The 18,984-nt window shown below is 40.5% G+C and overlaps 1 protein-coding gene across 1 annotated transcript; it reads left to right on the top strand.

The window, feature by feature from the left end:
- The first annotated feature begins 984 nt into the window (after positions 1-984).
- Positions 985-18,604, top strand: calcrl2 (calcitonin receptor-like 2). The gene is made up of 13 exons (XM_076159340.1): positions 985-1,103; positions 11,376-11,433; positions 11,852-12,026; positions 13,200-13,307; positions 13,927-14,039; positions 14,963-15,054; positions 15,270-15,399; positions 15,583-15,736; positions 16,359-16,419; positions 16,593-16,659; positions 17,101-17,319; positions 17,797-17,838; positions 18,018-18,604. The coding sequence occupies exons 1-13, from the start codon at positions 1,051-1,053 to the stop codon at positions 18,309-18,311; spliced, it is 1,566 nt and encodes a 521-aa protein (XP_076015455.1). The 5' UTR covers positions 985-1,050; the 3' UTR covers positions 18,312-18,604.
- Positions 18,605-18,984: the final 380 nt, after the last annotated feature.

The following is an 18,984-nucleotide window of genomic DNA, read 5'->3' as shown; positions in this document are numbered from 1 at the left end:
AAATGTTATTTCAAACAATATTTTTTGTAAATAAACAAAAGGCAATGATTTGATGGGATTTAAGATCGTACTGGTTTCATTGTAACAATTTTGTTATTTTAATTATCACACAGGAGCGTTATAACATTCAGTTGGATACAGTTTGCCACTTTGAAGGATACAGGATGTAGTTTTTCATCGAATAATTCAAGCATTTCTCTGATATGAATCTTACTGTCAATAATTTCAGTCTGTCTTTGTGTCTTTTCTCACTTGTGCGATTGATCCCTAATGTCGAAAGTTGTTGTCAAGTTTTGTTTTATTATTTTAAAGGCGCGGTGCGTCAAGCAGCCAGATACAGAAATTTATGTTGGCCTTGGCCATCAAAATAAAAGCCTGTTACTTCCGGATATAAGGGATTTGATTCTTCATCATAAGACTCAGCTATGACCATAACCACTTGTTGACCCACTGTGGTGGTTAGTGACGCTGGGTGCTACTGTCAGTTTGACACAGGTCAGTGTCAGACTCACTCAGGTTATCCTAATGCTCATACACATCATCCTCACATTTCATTGGCACTGATAGACCTCTCTGCAATGACATTAAACGGTTGGGTAATCAAACAATCAGCAATGAGCCCTTTTTTTGTGATCTAGTCTTTTTTTAACCGAACATTGGTTCGCCTGATGGTACCTGGAGCCACAATCATTTATTTTTGTAGCTATCCTTCCCTTCAAATGAAATCTTCAGTTATTGCCACTGTACTGCAATTTCGTCATTGTGGCTGGGGAGTGTAATAAACCATTAGGCAAAACCAAAATGTTACAAAATAACATTTTTTTCACTAACTAAGAGGGAATAAGTTTGATCCGTATGCTTGATGTGTTTGCATCATAATTCGTAGACTTTCACGTTCCCACAATTGGTCTTTTATTTTGAAATAAACAACAGGAAAATAAATTGCTCTTATTTTGCCGGACTTCACTGCTGTTTCTGAGTGCTCGGGGTTGGTCACTAGTGTTGACAGCGGGGCAGCATGAGACTTTTCTGCTCCCGAATCATGAAAGCATGGAGATTTTCAGAGGAAACAGTCTTACAGTTGAGTCAAAGAGAGAAGTAAGGTACGTCACATTTTTCTCTTCAAAACCCAAAGCTAACTGCCACTGATTTAGAAGTCTGATCTCTTTTATTTCACTGGCTTATGCTGCTTCCTGCGTTTGTATTTTTGTGAAAACGGTAATACATCAGCATTCATATTGAGAGAACCTATATGCTACAATACACACTTAAAAGATACAATAACAAAATTTGAATATATAATTGTTATATCTCATCAAAGTTTAAGTGATGAAAACAAAAACAAAAGAACATTGTAGTGACATTGCAGAAGAATAAAGAACACAAAGCAAAGTGCATCAATGTATTTGTGCAAGAGTACCACAGCGCTACTGCATGACTGTGAATCCACTGTGGTGTATTTTGAAAACACAATGAGTTATACTCTATTCAGGTTACTCTGTCTGCTCATCAAGCCTCAAAGAAAAATAAAGTACGGTTGAGTGAAGGTCACAGCAGGAGCTGACGGTGATTCTTGTAATACCTTGTAAATAGAAATGGAAGAGGCAGCCAGAATAGATTAGATTAGAATAGAATAGAAGATAGTAAATTGTCTGTGTGATCCTCTGGACATATATAAAATCACAACAGATGGTCAGTGAGTCCTTGGTCAACAAAAACAAAAGGGAGCCTAAGTCAACATAGTGATAAAAGTGTGCAGTATAGATGAGCAATACTATAGATATTGCAGGGATTTAATAATTTACAGGGAGTTGGTAGTGTTTCCTGTCATGTAGCTGCACTCTGACACTCGTAAATCAGCCAGTAACATAGCAGCCTTTGGTTCGGAGTATTCACCTTCTTATGCATCTTTTGCGTAAACTTGGCTGCAGTATTTCAGCCCATGTCAAAGGTTAAAACCCAAAGATTACAGATGATGCATTTTTGCTTACATTGGAAATTCTGCAGGGTGATGAAAAATCACAAAACATCCCGTTTACACATTCAGAAGGAACAGCATCAAGACCGAAAAACTTCAAACTGTCAGAAAAAACAAGCATAATAACACAAAATAAGTAAAGAAGTATATGTGTCTCTTCAGGCATACATACACATTGTGTAGGTCTACCTGTCCTCAGACAGTAGACTGGAAGGAGACTGGAAAGAGTCATGTATTGTTTGTTGTGTTCTCTAATTTGCATTTTCCCTCAATGGTTTTCCTTCTCGTTTGCATGGCATCAGTAGGGTCCATATAGCTGCAGTATGTGCTCTCTCCTTTCATATGATATTATTGATCCAGAACATGCCTGTAGAATGTGCACACTGAATGTGTGTATTTCTACGTTTACTGTTTAGCCTTCAGTTTGCTCTGGATTATCATTTTCCTCATGCATTCCAATTACTTCCATACACATACATTAATACAAAAGGCTCACAATCACCCTCTACAAAACGAGCTGTGCAGCTTTCCATTTCAAGAGCAGAGGCTATTTCCATGTTTGCTTTGTGTGATTCTATCTATACTTGGCTCCGTTTAAGTGGCGTCTTCCAGGAATACCCTGTAACCCCTTGCACCTTAGTTGCCAGTTTGTAATCGTCACACACAAGGAAGCTGTTTCTCAGGGCAGAAGCTCCGACTGTGGATCTGCCCGTGGGAATCTCTCTCCCTCCTCCAGTGTCCCAGTGTGTCTTTAACTGGAACAGGTTGCTCTTGCCAGGCAGCTGTCAATGTATTAATAGGTGTTTTGGCTTCTACTTTGGTCGCGACCCCCACTTGTTCCTCAGTTTGTCCCTTTCATAATACCAGCAAGCCCTGAAAAAAGGTGGTCCTTATTTTAGACCCGGCAGTAGATAACCGACACTCTGTGGTTACATACTGTATGTAAATAATAGGTGCAGGGGGGGAAGGGGGAGGGGGTCATGGTTAGTTATCATAGTAATCTGCACTGCACTGTAATCGTATGTGATATTCTACTACTTCACTGAAATGGAAGTGCTTGGTTTAGTTATGGGGGAGTCTTTTGTATTCATCAACAAGTCTATCAGCCCCCTCACTGATTTATTTTCTTTGTTTTGTGCAGTGAAGTAGTGAAATTCAGACTCACTGCTCCTTTTAGATCTTATTTTTTAAAATGCAGACTTTGTTTTCTTGGAAGCAAACACAGTTTTGATTGCATTTAGTGCTTCTCACTAAAACTTGCAGTGTGTATAAACACGTTCAGAGCACTCAGTGCATTTCCTTCCTCTTAAAACGTTTACAAAGCCAAATTCTTAATGGTTTAAAAAGTGACCACAGCTAATGCAGTCATCTTCTTCTACCTCATTGCCACGTTCTTCCTCTAATAGCCCACTACTGCTGCCAACTTTTGACTTGAGTGGACTTGCTTGTAACAGTCTTGTAACTGTCAGAGAACAGCTACTTGTCAATTTTATTAATCCAAAGGTAAGTCAAATTACCATCACAATCAATCCATAATAATTGTAATTGCCTGCTTTATTTAAAGGAATAATTGATTAAAATTACATGTAATCCATGATTACACAAAGTGGGAAATGCAAAGACGTCCCCTGACCTGCTGCTAAGCTAAGCTGTCTTCTTCGCGGTGACCCCAAAGTTATGCTGCACACTTGGAGCAAGACTGCAACTCTCATTCTGTATGACAACTTTATTTTCCCCCTTTAGTTTTTTAAGATGTTGTGAATAATAAGCAACTAGCTTTGTGGATCACTCTTTCCCTCTGTTTCTACACTACTAGACAACAACCAATGAAAATGTCATCATTCTTGGTCACATCCCCACTGTTTAAGGTGACCGGGCAGCATTTAGTGGCTTATGTCTTGAAAAACAGGCTATGTTAGTTTCATTTATTAACATTAATGGTAGTTTGGATTGGAAATTTAACTTAATTTGTCCTTCTTGTCATTTTTGTCGTTGCCGTGAGAAACAGACCCTGATGGAGACACATACATACGTGAATATCGATTACTAATTTAATAATTTATCACCAGATTAATCGATGATCATTGATCGATGAATCATGCAAGTTATTGTCGGTCCACTTTTAAGCAAATTACTGATTTTACTGATGGTTTGCATTACATTGTTTCAGCAAGACGTCAGAGAGAGCGAGAGAGAGAGAGAGAGAGAGAGAGAGAGAGAGAGAGAGAGAGAGAGAGAGAGAGAGAGAGAGAGAGAGAGAGAGAGAGTTTTTTCCCACAGTGAAACTGGGGAAGGACTTCAAAGGATGAAGAAATGAGAAGAAAAAAGTATGTGACTACATGTTTTGGTTGTGAAAATCATGTCAAGCTGACCATGTCTGAGAACTTTGTCAAGATGTACTGGCTCCTACACTGAGAGGCTGCTGGCTGAGGGGCTTACATGGTTGCTGTTATATTGGCAGTGATCTCAACATCCCCCCCACCCCTTCTCTCCATCCACAGTGTGTGGACATTATCAGTCCGCTGTTTGGGGAGAGAGCTTGTGTTGGTATGGAGGGGGGGCAGGGGCCTGGGTGTTGGTGGTGATGATTGTATCTCTTCTGTTCTGAACCGCCAGTGTTGCTCTCACAGCCACACTTTATGAAAAAACACACAAGTGGCCTAGCTCCAAACTTGAGGAACTATTTTTGGATCCAGCTATGGGAAAATAAGTCCATAATCGCTCATACGTGGACAGCTAGGCCTCTGTAAATCCTGGAGACAAATAGTTCTGGTGGACTGGCTTTCATGAGTGATTTAAAGGACCAGACAGCATTAGGAGCACATTTCTACTGTCTCGAGAACTGGAGGACAGAAGATACGACATTATTTGTGGAAAACAGGCGTGTATCCCAAGAACCCAAGTGGTAGATGTGCGGGAATTGAACTATACATGTGTTCCTACATAAGTGTGCATATTTTAACTTAAGTTAAATTAAATTGACGCTTTGAAGGCAAAGTGAATCCCGTCATTATCATTTGGCTTCAGATTGGCCTGTGCTGGTTCATGCACGGGGTGTGACCTGTAATGGAACCTCGCTGTGGTCATTGCATAACAGGATCTTTTGTTTCGCTGGTCGGTGGTTCTCACTGTGCTACAAGGCAACACTTTTCTAGCTTGTGTTGTGTTTAATGCAGTTTCACATTACAATCTGAAAATGTATGTATTTGTGGCAGAAAGTGGAAATTATTTAATTTTGAGGATTTGTTCTCAGATCCCCGCATGACTCTTAAATAAAAGGTTGTCCTCTGTGCTTGACATAGAGAAGTGATGCACAATCAGCTACCAGCAGGACCACCAGCAGAAGTTCCTTTACAAGAGTACCTTAGAGTCAATTGGAACTCACTTGTGCTTCATTTTGAATTCAGGTCGTGACTGGACCTCATGAAACCCACATGCACAAAGGGAGGTTTAGGTTTAGATTTTCTATATATATGATAATGAACCTGCTCACTGCATAATCTTCAAAAGAGCCCTCATGTTTTATATCAAACAGCTATAAAGATGCATTAAGTCCGTTTCTATGTGAAAGCCCTTCCCAAGTTCCTTTGTGTAGGTGTAACAATGGCTTATTTTTAACCTGTTGAAATGTGTGTGTGCGTGTGTGTGTGTGTGTGTGTAGACTTGCTGAGTGGTAGAGAGGGGAGAGAAGTGAGGAAGTGGTGGTCAGGATGACAAAGGAAGAAAATAGCCTCTTCCTCAACCTTCATCCTTCCTTCTTCTTCTACCTAATATGCACACACTCACACACTCTGTCTCACAAACACACACACACACACACCTGGGACTGACAATGTCTCTATTTCCCATGATCTCCCGCTAGGGATATAAATACAGAAAATGTGGGTTCACAGAGGACACACACACCTTATATAAGACTGAACAGTTAATCAACCATGAATTCAGTATCTGAGCTGATTCTTCTCGGTCCGGCTCTGGCGAGGTTTGTTTTTTATAATGATTCAATATCCATTATTATCTGATTAGAAGAGAAATGCATTGACAGATTCACATCATTATGAGGGAATAAGCCAGAACCAGAGCATTACTGTAGCTGCTATCTAATATGGGCTTTACACTGAGAGATCAAAGTGAGCTGAAGGTACAGGCCGTGTCTGCTCCCAACGTTCTGTGGACCTTAGCTGGCTTTTATTTACACTGTTAAAACAATTACAACCACTTATTAATCCCAAACAGAGATAAAAAACAACTCTATCCGATAAAACGGATAGAGTTGCAATATAGGATTATGGTGGTGTGTGTGAAGAATGTGTTGATAGGTTAATGCTCTGATTATTTGTCCATACTGTGATAAATGCAATACTTCAAGTAAGAAAATTTACTAATATATTAATTTAAATGTATTATAAAACCTCTGAGTGCAGTTCTATTGTTTATATTGTAGTCAGTAGTTTGAATTTCAATGAATGAGCAGAGGGAAGTGTAAATCAATGCTTTCCTGATTGGATTTTCCTCACATGGACGCCTTTGACTTGCCTGAAGATGACTGGACTCCCAGGAGGTTATAATCTACTCCTCACTGAATGCTGCATCCCCTGTTTCTCATTGAACCCTGCAGTGTCTCAGTGTCTTTTCACTCCTTCTGGAGCTCCCTGGCATTATGCCTCCGGTACGTTATCTTATCTCTGTCACACACTCCCATCTGCAGAGCAAACACTCTGTAATTGTTGCTCTGAGCTGTATTTGTTTTAGTTATTGCAAGATCAGGGGGGGAAAAGAATCATTGTTACACTGTGAGGAGCAGCAGAACAGTGTAATTAACTGTTGAGCCTCTGTTTTTATTGTGGTCTTTATGTTGCATTTGAGGATCTGCATTGTTGCTCTTTCACCGCTTGTTAAATTCCTGCATCCAGCGTTTGTATCCCAACTCCCTGCTGCAATGAGGGGAATGGTGAGAATTCGCAATGGCAGTGACATTTCATGTATTTTTAATAGCAAAGACCTTCCTTTAAATCACTGCTGCTCATTCCTTAAACATTAATGAATCCCCTGGGATCGGGACAGAATCCTTCTGTACGTCACAGCAGCTTCTTGCAAGTCAGTTTTAATGGTTTGCAGTGGCCAATAAATTGTAATCTGTTATGACTAAAACGATGACCCTTGACTCTGTGAGAACAGTGTTACTCTCCCACTGTGGTTGAAGGATGGGGACTGGTAGTCATTTTCGGAGACAAGGGGCCAGGCAACCGCGCCGCCAAGAGAGGCAAGAGAGGCAGTCTATCAGGGTTTGAGGTCATCATATTCTTTCTTTGTAAAGAAAATTATGTAATTTTGCAGCTAAATTGAGTGAAATACATGGTAGAAGACCACCAGGAAGCCACCAGGTTCTCCACAAATACTAAACTCAAAAACCTGTTGCCATAATCCACGTGGGGTTACTTTAACTCTCTCTGGTTCCACAACCGCCATCTCACCGCTGCTCCTCTCCACCTACACACACAGCATAACCGACGGCTAAATAGAAAATAATTATGAAAAAGTTATCTCAAATGACATTCTGAGAAATGAAGGAGATCGTTAATGGATGTAAGGAAGCGAGCACAGCAGAGAGGGAGAGCACGTACTGCACAAGCACAAAGGTGGGGAAGTGCATGATATAGGATGCAAACCTGTAACCTGAAGCAAATCACTCATCATCTCATAACAAGATCAGAATTATGGATTATTATATGGAGTTTCTATATTCCACTTCCATAACGGATGTAGTGTGTTTCATCTTAAGTTGTTACATATATATGGTTTTCCAATTTTATCAGAAAAGTGTATTAATATTTCCTTCCTAAATGGACACAACTTGATGTTTGCAAAAGGGTTGAGATGATGAAGCTCTGCCACATCCTGCTGTCCTCTATGGTTCTGCAGGCAAATATTGATGCTTCTCCCCCAATGGTAGTGCAGGATATTGGCTTGTCTAATGATATCCAGACGTACACACATGAGTTGTTCCTTCAGGAAATGTGAGTTTGATTTCCTAAATTAAGTTTTTTTTTCTCCTTTGCTTCTAAATATAAAACAACAGGCCCCAGCGTTTTCATTCTGTTTCTAATTTCCTCTGCATCTGTGTTTGTCGTCTGTTTTTTTTTTAATAAACTTATTCAGTCAGTTTGCTTACAGCTCACAATGCTTTTAAAGTGTGTTAGGCTGTTGTGTGATTGTGATTGTGCTTGTGTTGTCTTTGTTTTGCGTGGTGTGTCATTCACACATTTATTAGAAACATCACTTACCTTGGGTGGTTTGGTTGCCAAGGTAACACTGATGCAGGCAGCTCTTCTAGTCAGCATCAGACCCTGGCAGAGGGCTTTGCAGGTCTGGCAGTCATTAAGTTTGTCGGATGAATTTATTGTCTGATGTGGGATTCGAAGGCTTATACTTCATCGTCATGTTTTCATAACGGAATCTGCTAATAGCTGATTAGTTCTACAATCCCCAGTGTTTTGTTTAAAAATAATTATTTGCTTTATTCGGCTGTGTTCTGTTATTAATCCTCCTGTTTGTGGCTCAGAGGTTTTTGGGAGTTTTGTCCACGTATTCATTAAATGATGAGGACATAGACATAGAAACCATTTCATGTTTCCCTCATTGATATTTGGTTTTGATATTGTTTGAATAGTAGTACAGTAATATGTGGCCACTGTCATTTAGGAAATTTAAGGAATTAATTTAAAGCAAGACCCTGAGGTAAAATAGGCAATATGAGATACAAGTAGATTGAAATTGAAACAGCAGGAAGCCACGGCTGCTGAACGTTGTGAGAACATGGAGTCCAGGATGGCATCAGTGATGTTGATGCAATGATCTCATAGGGTATTCCTTAAAACAGCAATGTAGGCTAGTACAAATCACATCATATGCTGTGGTAAAGAGAAAGGGAGAAGAGAGAAACAAAAACAACAAAGGATGGAAACTCCTTTATTCTCACTTTATTTAAAACATATGTGTAGGGAGTTGATGATTGATCCCCAGACATTCTTTGAATACTGGTACAGGGAAGGTCACAAGGCCCCATAATTACGCTTTAGTAAAATACATCTTTCTGAAGTACTTTGTTAGGATTTATAGGGCATGGATCAAATCATCCTCTTCAGTTTGCATATACTGCAGACGTGATCACATCATTACACCGTCATCACCATCATTCACTCAGACGATGTCCAGGCACTCATTGCCATTTGGTTGGAAAATCTAATTTTCACATGGAGGCCTCAGTAAGCAGCGGGAGATTAATTTCTCCAGCCAGTCTGACATTGGACAGACAACAGAATCCATCAAGCAGTTGGTATTTTTGTTTTGGCAGACCTGAACATAGCATTCTCACTCTCTCTCATCTGCAGACAAAACAACAATGACCCTAATGGCTCCTTTTAGTCAGGACACATAAGAACTCTAAATCAATCAATCACAAGGATCATATAGATGAATTTGGTTTCTCGTCTCTCATGAGTTATGTGGTAAAGTGACCAACAGCCCAATCTTCAAAAAGCCAATTTGTATTCCTTTAATGAAAGCCAGAAGGTTTTGGACAGCATTTGATTCACACACGCAAACGCACAGGAAAAGAGAGCGTAAGGAAGATAAGAAAGCAGACAGGCCAAGAAGAACAGACAAGAGAGTCAAAGAATGGTGATAACAGGAAGACATGGCTCTGGTGAGGAGAGAGAAAGGCTGATAGTGGTGGTGGTATGTGTGTGTGAACTAAGCTTAAAACTCTTCTTACTCCCTTCTAACTCCGCCTGCAGAAGAGAATGACAAAATATCTCAGGTATTTATTGAGATGATGACACACACACACACACACACACACACACACACACACACACACACACACACACACACACACACATACTCAGCAAGCCTTTCTCAGAAGGTTATTTGTGGATTGTGTTTTGATTCACATTCACAATTTAGTGTGACCAAGGCCATGGTACAATAATGTGAGTTTGTTGTGTGTGTGTGTGTCCTTGGCTTTGTAATATCCCGATAGAGAACAATGCAATGCTAGAAGCAACTGTATACATTATATGGCTGCATGTGTGTGTATGTGTTTGTCTATGTGAAACTCAAACATTAGCTGTAGAAAAAGAGAGGGAAAAACCAGGTGTCTTGTGTGTTACTGCTCACTGACACCTGGTTTTACTCACTTTTTCTACGGATATAATATGAGTACATTAGTTATTAATTGTTTTTGTCTACGCACAATTTAATGTGAAATGCAGATTGGAAATAAATAATCTATTGCTTTCATGCAGGATACAACCAAACTGTTACTTGGGTACCTAGGTAACCAGTTCAGCTCAAATAATGATGGCATACTTTTTGGAGACTGTTCAGAGAAAAGCCTTTCGAAACCTTTGCCACTTAGCATTCCCCACATTTTCTCTCTGTTATTTCTCCATCTCTCTTTCCATTACAGCCTTGGTTAACTATGGAAACACTTTCCCAGCCTCATTTATCTTATTTCATATAATAATAGAAAATAATTTTGGATCAAATAAAACCTCTTAGAACATCAACATCATCTTATGGAAACAAAAAAGTTTTGTAAAAATGTATTTAAACTTGAATAATCCCAAACATTATTCTTTGACCATCATCTTTTTGGACAAAATGCCGCAAAATCCTTTTTATGCACAATGAATTCATTCATTGCTGCCTCTCTGCATGCGGGTCCCAGTTGAACTTTGCTGTCCCATTAGGCACTTGGGGGTGGGGCTGGGAGTGGGGGGCAAATGGAAGGCCATCAATGCCTTAAAATAATAACAAACACACAGCCGGGCCTCTGACCCTGATTGGACAGTGCAGAGGAGGGACTGTGGTGCTGTGGCCTTCTGCTGCGGCATGAACTTCCTGTCCTGGCAGATGAGAAAATTCACATAACATAAATAAACATTCATAAACAGGCTTGTAACATCACGTACACACAAATCCCCCCCCCCCGGTCCCAAAGTACACGCGGACACAATAATGCTGTTAAATTGTTAAATACTGAGCTAATTGGACTTTTTTAATTGTGTCACAAACATATTTGGTGCTATACATATTGAGTATATCCTCATACTTAATAGTTGATATTAGGTCCTCAATGATACTTTAATGATACTGTTTTTTTGTCGATAGTGTTTTCATTTAATAGAGTCCAAATATGAAGTCTAGAACTGAAATGACACATTACTGAATAGAATTTTGATGCCCAGTCTGATTACAGAATAATTAATTGTGATTTCTGTGATTTCACAGCTTCACAATCACAAACACAATCAGTTTCTCAACATACACACTGCTTACACGGGGAGAGTAATCAACTTGCTTGTACATGTAACAATTAAACGTTTCCCTTTAGAAACATGTGGAGGAACCTGACACTCATACTTCTGGTTATTCTGGCACTGAGCACAGAGGTAAGTCTGCGCGCACGCACGTGTGTGTGTGTGTGTGTGTGCGCGCGCGCGTGTGTGTGCGTGTGCATGTGCGCGTGTGCGTGTGTGTGTGTTTGTGTGTGTGTATCCATAATCCTTTCATCTGTGTGCAGAAATGTTTGTTCATGTGACTCCTTTTGACCCATTTATATAGTATGAGCTCTATTATGTAAGCTGTATTTGGGTTTATTTTTTATACAGTATATCTATACAGCATACACACTAATCTTGTATAGCTTATAGCCATATTTTGACCTTCATACTTTATACGGGAATTTTTACAAGTTTAAGATCCTTCCAACTGACCGAGATGACTAGCATGTGATGTCAGAGAAAGCAATTTTCCATTTAATATCCCTAATGTACTACATGTAAGATGCTGTATGACTAATCCACCCAGGTGTCCTGGTGTGAGGATGTGGGCTCCATGGTGGCTGTGGAGGAGATGGGGGAGGAGCAGATGAAGGTGTCCACTGACATGTCCAACGTTCTGGGAAAATCCCGACTCCAGATCCTGGCCGCTCAGTACGAGTGCTACCTGAAGATAATCGATGATCCCCCGCGTACAGACGAAGGTGATACGACAGCTGCCTGCACAATCCTTAAGCCTAAGCCACATAAAAAGATATCATACTGATAAGGAAGATAAGTCAAATTTGAAAGTAACCAAAAGTAAGTAAGCCAACTGCTCACTTGCCATGTGTAATCTTCCCTCTGCAAATATAAGCTTTAAAAGTAAGTTTCAGTGAAATGTCAACCAGCCTAAGGTGTGCAATAGGGGAAATGACCCTTATGACATCACAAGGGTTATTTCCTGTTTGTGCTGGAAACTGTAAAAGTAAAGAAGCTAAATGCCACAACAAGCATCTTAACTTACAATATGTGGATGACATTTTACAGGACATACAGATTTGTTGGCGTTACAGGTTGTTGTGTCTATTAAAAACCTGTTGTATCTGCTGTGTGCACATGCTGAGAAAGAGAGAGAGAGAGAGAGAGAGAGAGAGAGAGGAAGTGAGTCTGAAAGAAAGGAAACTTGCTCTTTGTCTCTATCTCGCTGCCTGTTTCTCCTTCTTAGTAAATAACTGCCTTTGAAATGTTATTTTGCGCTCCATTTCCCAACATGCCCCTGTGCAACCTGCCACCGCCAGGTTTCCGTCAATTGTTGACAAGCTGTGTGCTCGAAGTTAAACAGGCCAGCTGCGGTGAGGCGCTTTGTACACACAGTTTACTATGTGTAGCACACAGTAAGTGTTGAATAGATAATTTATGATTCAACCTGACTCTATTAAAAGTTTATGAGCTTCCTGCCTCTATGATTCTCTGGTGGCTCGTGCAATAAGTGGTTATACACTGTGCTTTTTACCTTACCATTTTTTACATCTCTTACTACTGGGGCTAAGAGACAAACGACAAAAACACAACAAAATAAAACATTAAAAAGATAGAAAAGAGCACCACCTACAGAAATTTAGACTGCCACTAGACATGACATGATAAACAAACTAGACCTACTTCTTGACTAATGGGATATTTCGGCACTTATGACCAATGACAGACAAAATCAGTCCATTATTGGTTTGGGACGAAAGACTCTCAGATATTAGATGTAAAGCAAAAAGGTGCACTTGACACAAGTTCCTCTTTGAGATACACAGATCACAGACACAAAAACAGATGCACATTAAATAGCTTATGTCTCATGTAACCTCAATGTCCCTATGTCATGTGCATACTGCCCCCTGTAGGTACCTACTGTAACCGTACCTGGGATGGCTGGCTGTGTTGGGGCGACTCAGCTCCAGGTACCGTCTTGCAGATGTGTCCTGAATACTTCCAAGACTTTGACCCTGCTGGTAAGGCCCAGACACACGCACGCACGCACGCACGCACGCACGCACACAAGCACGCACGCACGCACGCACGCACACACGCACGCACGCACACACACACACACACACACACACACTTTGAATTTGAATTGGGGGTAAAGGCATTGCAGTAAAAAGGGACACAAGTCTGGGGGAAACAAATAAGAAATACAATAGCATTTTTTTATTTCTACCTGAAAACAAGCTAGTTGCCTATGGATTGTGTATGTTGATAGCGCAAGTGAGCATTGCTAACATATTAGAATGTGATTATGTGTTTGTGTCCTGAAAGGGAACAATACAACTCCAGAAGCAACTGTATGTAAAATTAGGCTATAGAAATAAAGTTGACTTGACTTCTATAGACAGACAGACAGACAGACAGACAGACAGACAGACAGACACACACACACACACACACACACACACACAGATATCATATATCAGATAAATGCTTTTCAGCTCTATTCAGAGTTATGATTTATTTATTTGTTTATTACTTTTTATTTAGTTATAAAGTAAATTGTACTGCGAATAAGTAGTCCAATAGTCCTAAATATACATATTAACCACACAAAGTATTGCTTTGCATTCCTTTCCCCAGAGAAAGTGACCAAGGTGTGTAACCCTGATGGTCAGTGGTTTCACCACCCAGAGAGCAACAGAGTCTGGTCTAACTACACCCAGTGTCAAATCTACACCAAAGACAAACTCAAGGTAAACATTGAAGGGATGTATTCTGTATGTTCACATTAACGAGAGGTGACAACCCAGAGCGCAGCCTGCACCAAGTAGAGGAAACGACACTTGGAAGGGTTTATGGCATGCGGATGGCTGTGGACATGTGATAGGCAGCAGTTGTTCATGTTTGGGAAGCCACGCATAGCAAAATGAACTAAGGGGATCGATCATGTTTAGCTGACGTTTAAACCAGCAAACTCTCAGGCAGCATCACAGGTTGGAAGACATTCCGTGTGGTTAGCAGAGCCACGTGAGTCTGTGACGTTTTTACAGGCCTTTATTCACCTTTGACCTGCTGGTGTCAGTATGTCATCATAAAGTTAAATGTCATCAACACACTTCTCACATTGTTGAACCTGTTAAAGTGCAACATTCAAAACATTGCACGTCTTTTTAGGACTTTATGTTTTGGTGTATTTGTTGTTTGTCTTAATTGCACATATGCTTGGATTGCCAGAGTTTCACAAACATCACAGTGGTTTCTTAGTCATTAGTCGTCGTTCTATTCTATTAATTCACTTCATGTCATGGACAGTTTTGGTGAGGCTCAGAACCCTTTACATACTCTAGATTTCTTTATGAATGGTCAACATGAAGCCTCTTTGAACATTTGGCCTTCTGGTTATTTCTCAGTGTCATTTGTGAAGCTCTTTTTTCATTTTTTCAAAAGGCTTAATTCGCTCACAGAGGTTTTCTTTGCTTTCTTTCACAGTACAAAGAGGCAAATGTTCTTTTATGTAGTTTATTCAAACACTGCACCTGCTTTCCCTGCAGATTTGCCACCTGAAATTGAAATACACAAGGACACACCAGAAAACACTGGATGATAATGTAACACCAAACTATCCTTGGTAAATGGTGTATTTAAAAAAGTTTAACACAGGTGTTGTCCTCCACAGTTTGTCTACACTCTATACTACCTGGCCATGGTGGGTCAGGGTCTATCAATTGTCTCTCTGATCGCCTCCCTGATCATCTTCTCCTACTTCAAGTGAGTCATGAAGGAGAAATTGAAATGAGCTATGCTGCATGTGCACTGATCTATGATAATATTCTGAACAAGGTTCAGATCTGTATGTTAGTCACATCATACAAATGTTTCATGGCCATTTCCTACGTGAAGACCATGGTAAAGAATAAATCTGAATGAAAAAGGAAATATGTAACTGATTTTAAACCAAAACTTTCTCCCTCTCTCTCGCCCAGGAGTCTTAGCTGCCAGAGGATCTCCCTCCACAAGAACATGTTCCTCTCCTTCATCTTGAACTCCATGGTCACCATCATGTGGCTCTCTCTCTCAGTGGGCAACAACCAGGCCACAATGGCTACCAACCCTGTGAGCCCCTGATGAATTTAACTTGACAAGAACCTTGAAGTGTAGCCGTGCTCATAAGGCATTAGAATAATATAATTATAATTGATTTCTTTTTTTTTATATATCTCTGCTACTTTTATGAGATATTGATGTATTCTTTTCTATTTGAAATCTGCTGTGCGGTGTTTTTACCGTGTTCCTCAGGTGAGCTGTAAGGTCCTGGCTGTGCTGAACCAGTATACATTTGCTTCCAGCTACTTTTGGATGCTCTGTGAAGGCATCTACCTCCACACGCTCATCGTCGTCGCTGTCTTTGTTGGGGAACAGCAGCTTTTCCTGTACTACGTCCTGGGATGGGGTGAGTCAGGAGGAACGCAAACTACCTCCATCTAGTGATATATTCAATTCATACAAGGAATACTGCAGCACATACCTTCACCAGGGCCCAACAGTCTTCTGATTTTACATTCATGGAAATCAGATGTGAATAAATTGGGTAACGAAAGTCTGTTGCCATGCTACAGTCAGCAGCACATCTCTTTTTACTTTGAAATACACCTTTGATTAACCTCGAAGCCTGGATATAAATGAGCATGGCAGATGTTTGTGTCACATTCACTTACACGGACAGCTGCTGCTGTTGGGGGAAATCTTGATTTTATTTTTGAATTTAATTGACTTCTCTTTAGACACATGTTAAATTCCACTGCATCATTTCCAAAACTTGTTTGTATCAATGAACAATACTGAATGTCTCAAATGTATGTGCTTTGTTTACTGTGACATGACTTATGAGGAAGATTTCGATTCCTATACCGTTCAATAATGAAACATTTATCAGACGGCTCTGAAGCTGGGTACCATCATTTGATTTTTGATGACAATGATCCAATCCAAATCATGTACTCTATGCATTTACATTTAGTGATATAACTGCAAATCCTCTCTATGGCTTCACTCAGTCTGATTTCTACCTCCAGGTTTTCCTATCATTCCTGCCATCATCTATGCTGTGGGACGAATGCTCTTCTTTGATGACAGGTAAGATGAGCTGCAACTACCACACCCCTCTGCCTCCTCTGCCTCTCCTGTGACCTTAAGTGGTCTTACTGTTTCTTAGCCTTTTGCTTGCTGGTCTGAAGGTACTAATGATGAATTATACACGCTTTCTCAGTCACATCAGTAATAATTTGTTTTGTTCTGTTATGTTTCAGGTGCTGGATCAGCTCAAACACTCACCTGCTCTACATCATTCATGGGCCCATTCATGCTGCTTTGATTGTAAGTCTTTAATTATGCACACTTCCTCTCAGGAAATCTTCTTTCCTCTTGCCCCCCAAGTCAGAAGTCTTGCTCAGCCACACTATACTGCTATGAAATGATTTGATATTTTGAGGAAGAGGGCAAAACTCTCTGACATCAGACATTCTCTATGAATCCCACCTCATGAACACTGGGGAGTCAGAAAGGTTCCACTTCCAGCATCACAACCAGAATTAGACATAATCGATAAGTACATTAGTGCAAGGAACATGCCTCAGTGCTGTTTTGTGTCAAGAATTAAAGTTTGCAGCTGTAGTGCCCCCCTCAGGCGAATCACTGTAATTCAGCATCACAGACATCATCCTTTTATGTCAGGTTGAGACAAATAAGAAAATACTTCAATGTCCAACTGTGCCATCTCTTCTCTTATACCTCCCATGTGTCCATCCATGCGTACAGGTGAACTTGTTCTTTCTATTGAACATCGTCCGGGTTCTGATCACCAAGCTCAAAGTGACCCACAGGGCCGAGTCAACTGCCTACATGAAGGCTGTGAGAGCCACCCTTATTCTCATCCCTCTGCTGGGAGCCCAGTTCATCCTGGTCCCCTGGAGGCCAGAAGGACGCATGGCCCGGGCCATTTATGAGTTCATCATGAATATCTTCTCCCACTTTCAGGTAACATGCTGATGTCAACACAAAAACATAGCTGGTTAGACACATTCACATAGACAGTACCTGATGTAGCCTGTTTTCACTTTTCACAATGAGAGTAGACGTGGATCGATGTGTGAAAGCATTGGAAAGGCTTCACAGTAGATCCTACGATGTGCCCCCTTTAGTGTTGTAATGGAGGACCCTTAAACTCCACTTGTATTCAGCAGTAACCTCGAACAAATGAACACTATCAATAATCTCTACTCACTATCAAGAAGCATTTCATTCTTTTATTTTAATAATCTAGAGCTGTTTGACCTGAAGCGTTGACAAGTAACACATTTAGAATAAAACAGAATAGTTTTTATTGAGTCCGGCTTTCTCTGTCTTCCTACTTGACATACTGACAATATTTGATTTGAATGATGTGATGATGTGCTTTTATAGGACAACCTGATTGTTCTGCAGTAACATTATTTCTGACCTTTGTCTTTGCAGGGACTTCTGGTGGCCATTATATTCTGCTTCTGCAATGCTGAGGTATACAACTTCACAAAGATGAAACCACTTGAAACTAATAGACTAAAGATCTACAAACTCACCGTATTGAATACTGCCCCCTATGTACATGCATAACAGTGACCATTCATAGTTTCCTCATTCATATTTTGCATTAAATTCTCTAAACTGTGTATGTGTGTGTTTGCATTTACACCCAGGCCCAAACAGCGGTGCAGAGGAAGTGGGCTCAGTGGAAGTTTGCTTGGGGTAAAACTGGCTGGGGGGACACACCCACTACCCCAAACTCCCACCTGAACTACCACACCAACTCCTCAATCACTGAAACCAGCCGCGCCACCGTCAGCATGGAGCTGCCCGAACACCCCGAGCACAGCAAATTCATCTTCGACGGCGTGCAGCAAACCAATGGCAAGCAGAACAACAGGAAGAGAAGCAGCAATGGTGGAGCAGACATACCATTAACTAATAGCCTGGAGACAACTGACATCTGAGAGCATGGCGGTGATGGCTGTGACATCATCTAAACACACACATAAACACAGGAGAAAATGGAGGCTGAAAATGGAGGCTGTAGCTGAAGGGCCAACTACATTGCTCCTGCAGAGTAGAAACAGCCTGAAAAGCTTCAATTTGTTGGCTAGAGAGTCTGTAATCCAAATGTATGTATGTATGTATGTATGTACAAGATATCTGCACTTAAAAAGCATGTGATGTTCACACACACACACACACACACACACACACACACACACACACACACACACACACACACACACACACACACTTCAAGGACATGAAATCAAAAACACATCTTTGATCTCATCATCTAATCCTAGTATTGTAGTGTTTTGTACGTGTGTTATAATGTTGAAAAAAAAGGGCCACTTGTGACTATATGTTTTTTTATATTTTCCCAGTATTGAGAAAAATCCAGTCTGATATCAAAGATGCAAATGTGTGTTGCCTTCTAAAGCCTGAATCTTTCTTCGTTATTCCTGCACCACGGTGACTGCTGAATGTCAAAAACCACTAATGTGATTGCATATATTCATACCTGCTTTCGTTTCAGAAAGATCACTTTTATCATCGCCTGTCTACAAATACGTGTCAACCTCAACACGCATGAAACGCAGCAAAAATGACACAAGTGTAGTGTAAGTGACT

The sequence above is a fragment of the Genypterus blacodes genome, unplaced genomic scaffold (genome assembly GCF_046128005.1).
Source record: "Genypterus blacodes isolate CSIRO-AG114 ecotype Tasmania unplaced genomic scaffold, CSIRO-AGI_Gbla_v1 ptg000094l_1, whole genome shotgun sequence".
Taxonomy (NCBI): Eukaryota; Metazoa; Chordata; class Actinopteri; order Ophidiiformes; family Ophidiidae; genus Genypterus; species Genypterus blacodes.
The sequence above is the reverse complement of the archived record's forward strand: the minus strand, read 5'-3'. Positions and strand labels throughout refer to the sequence as shown.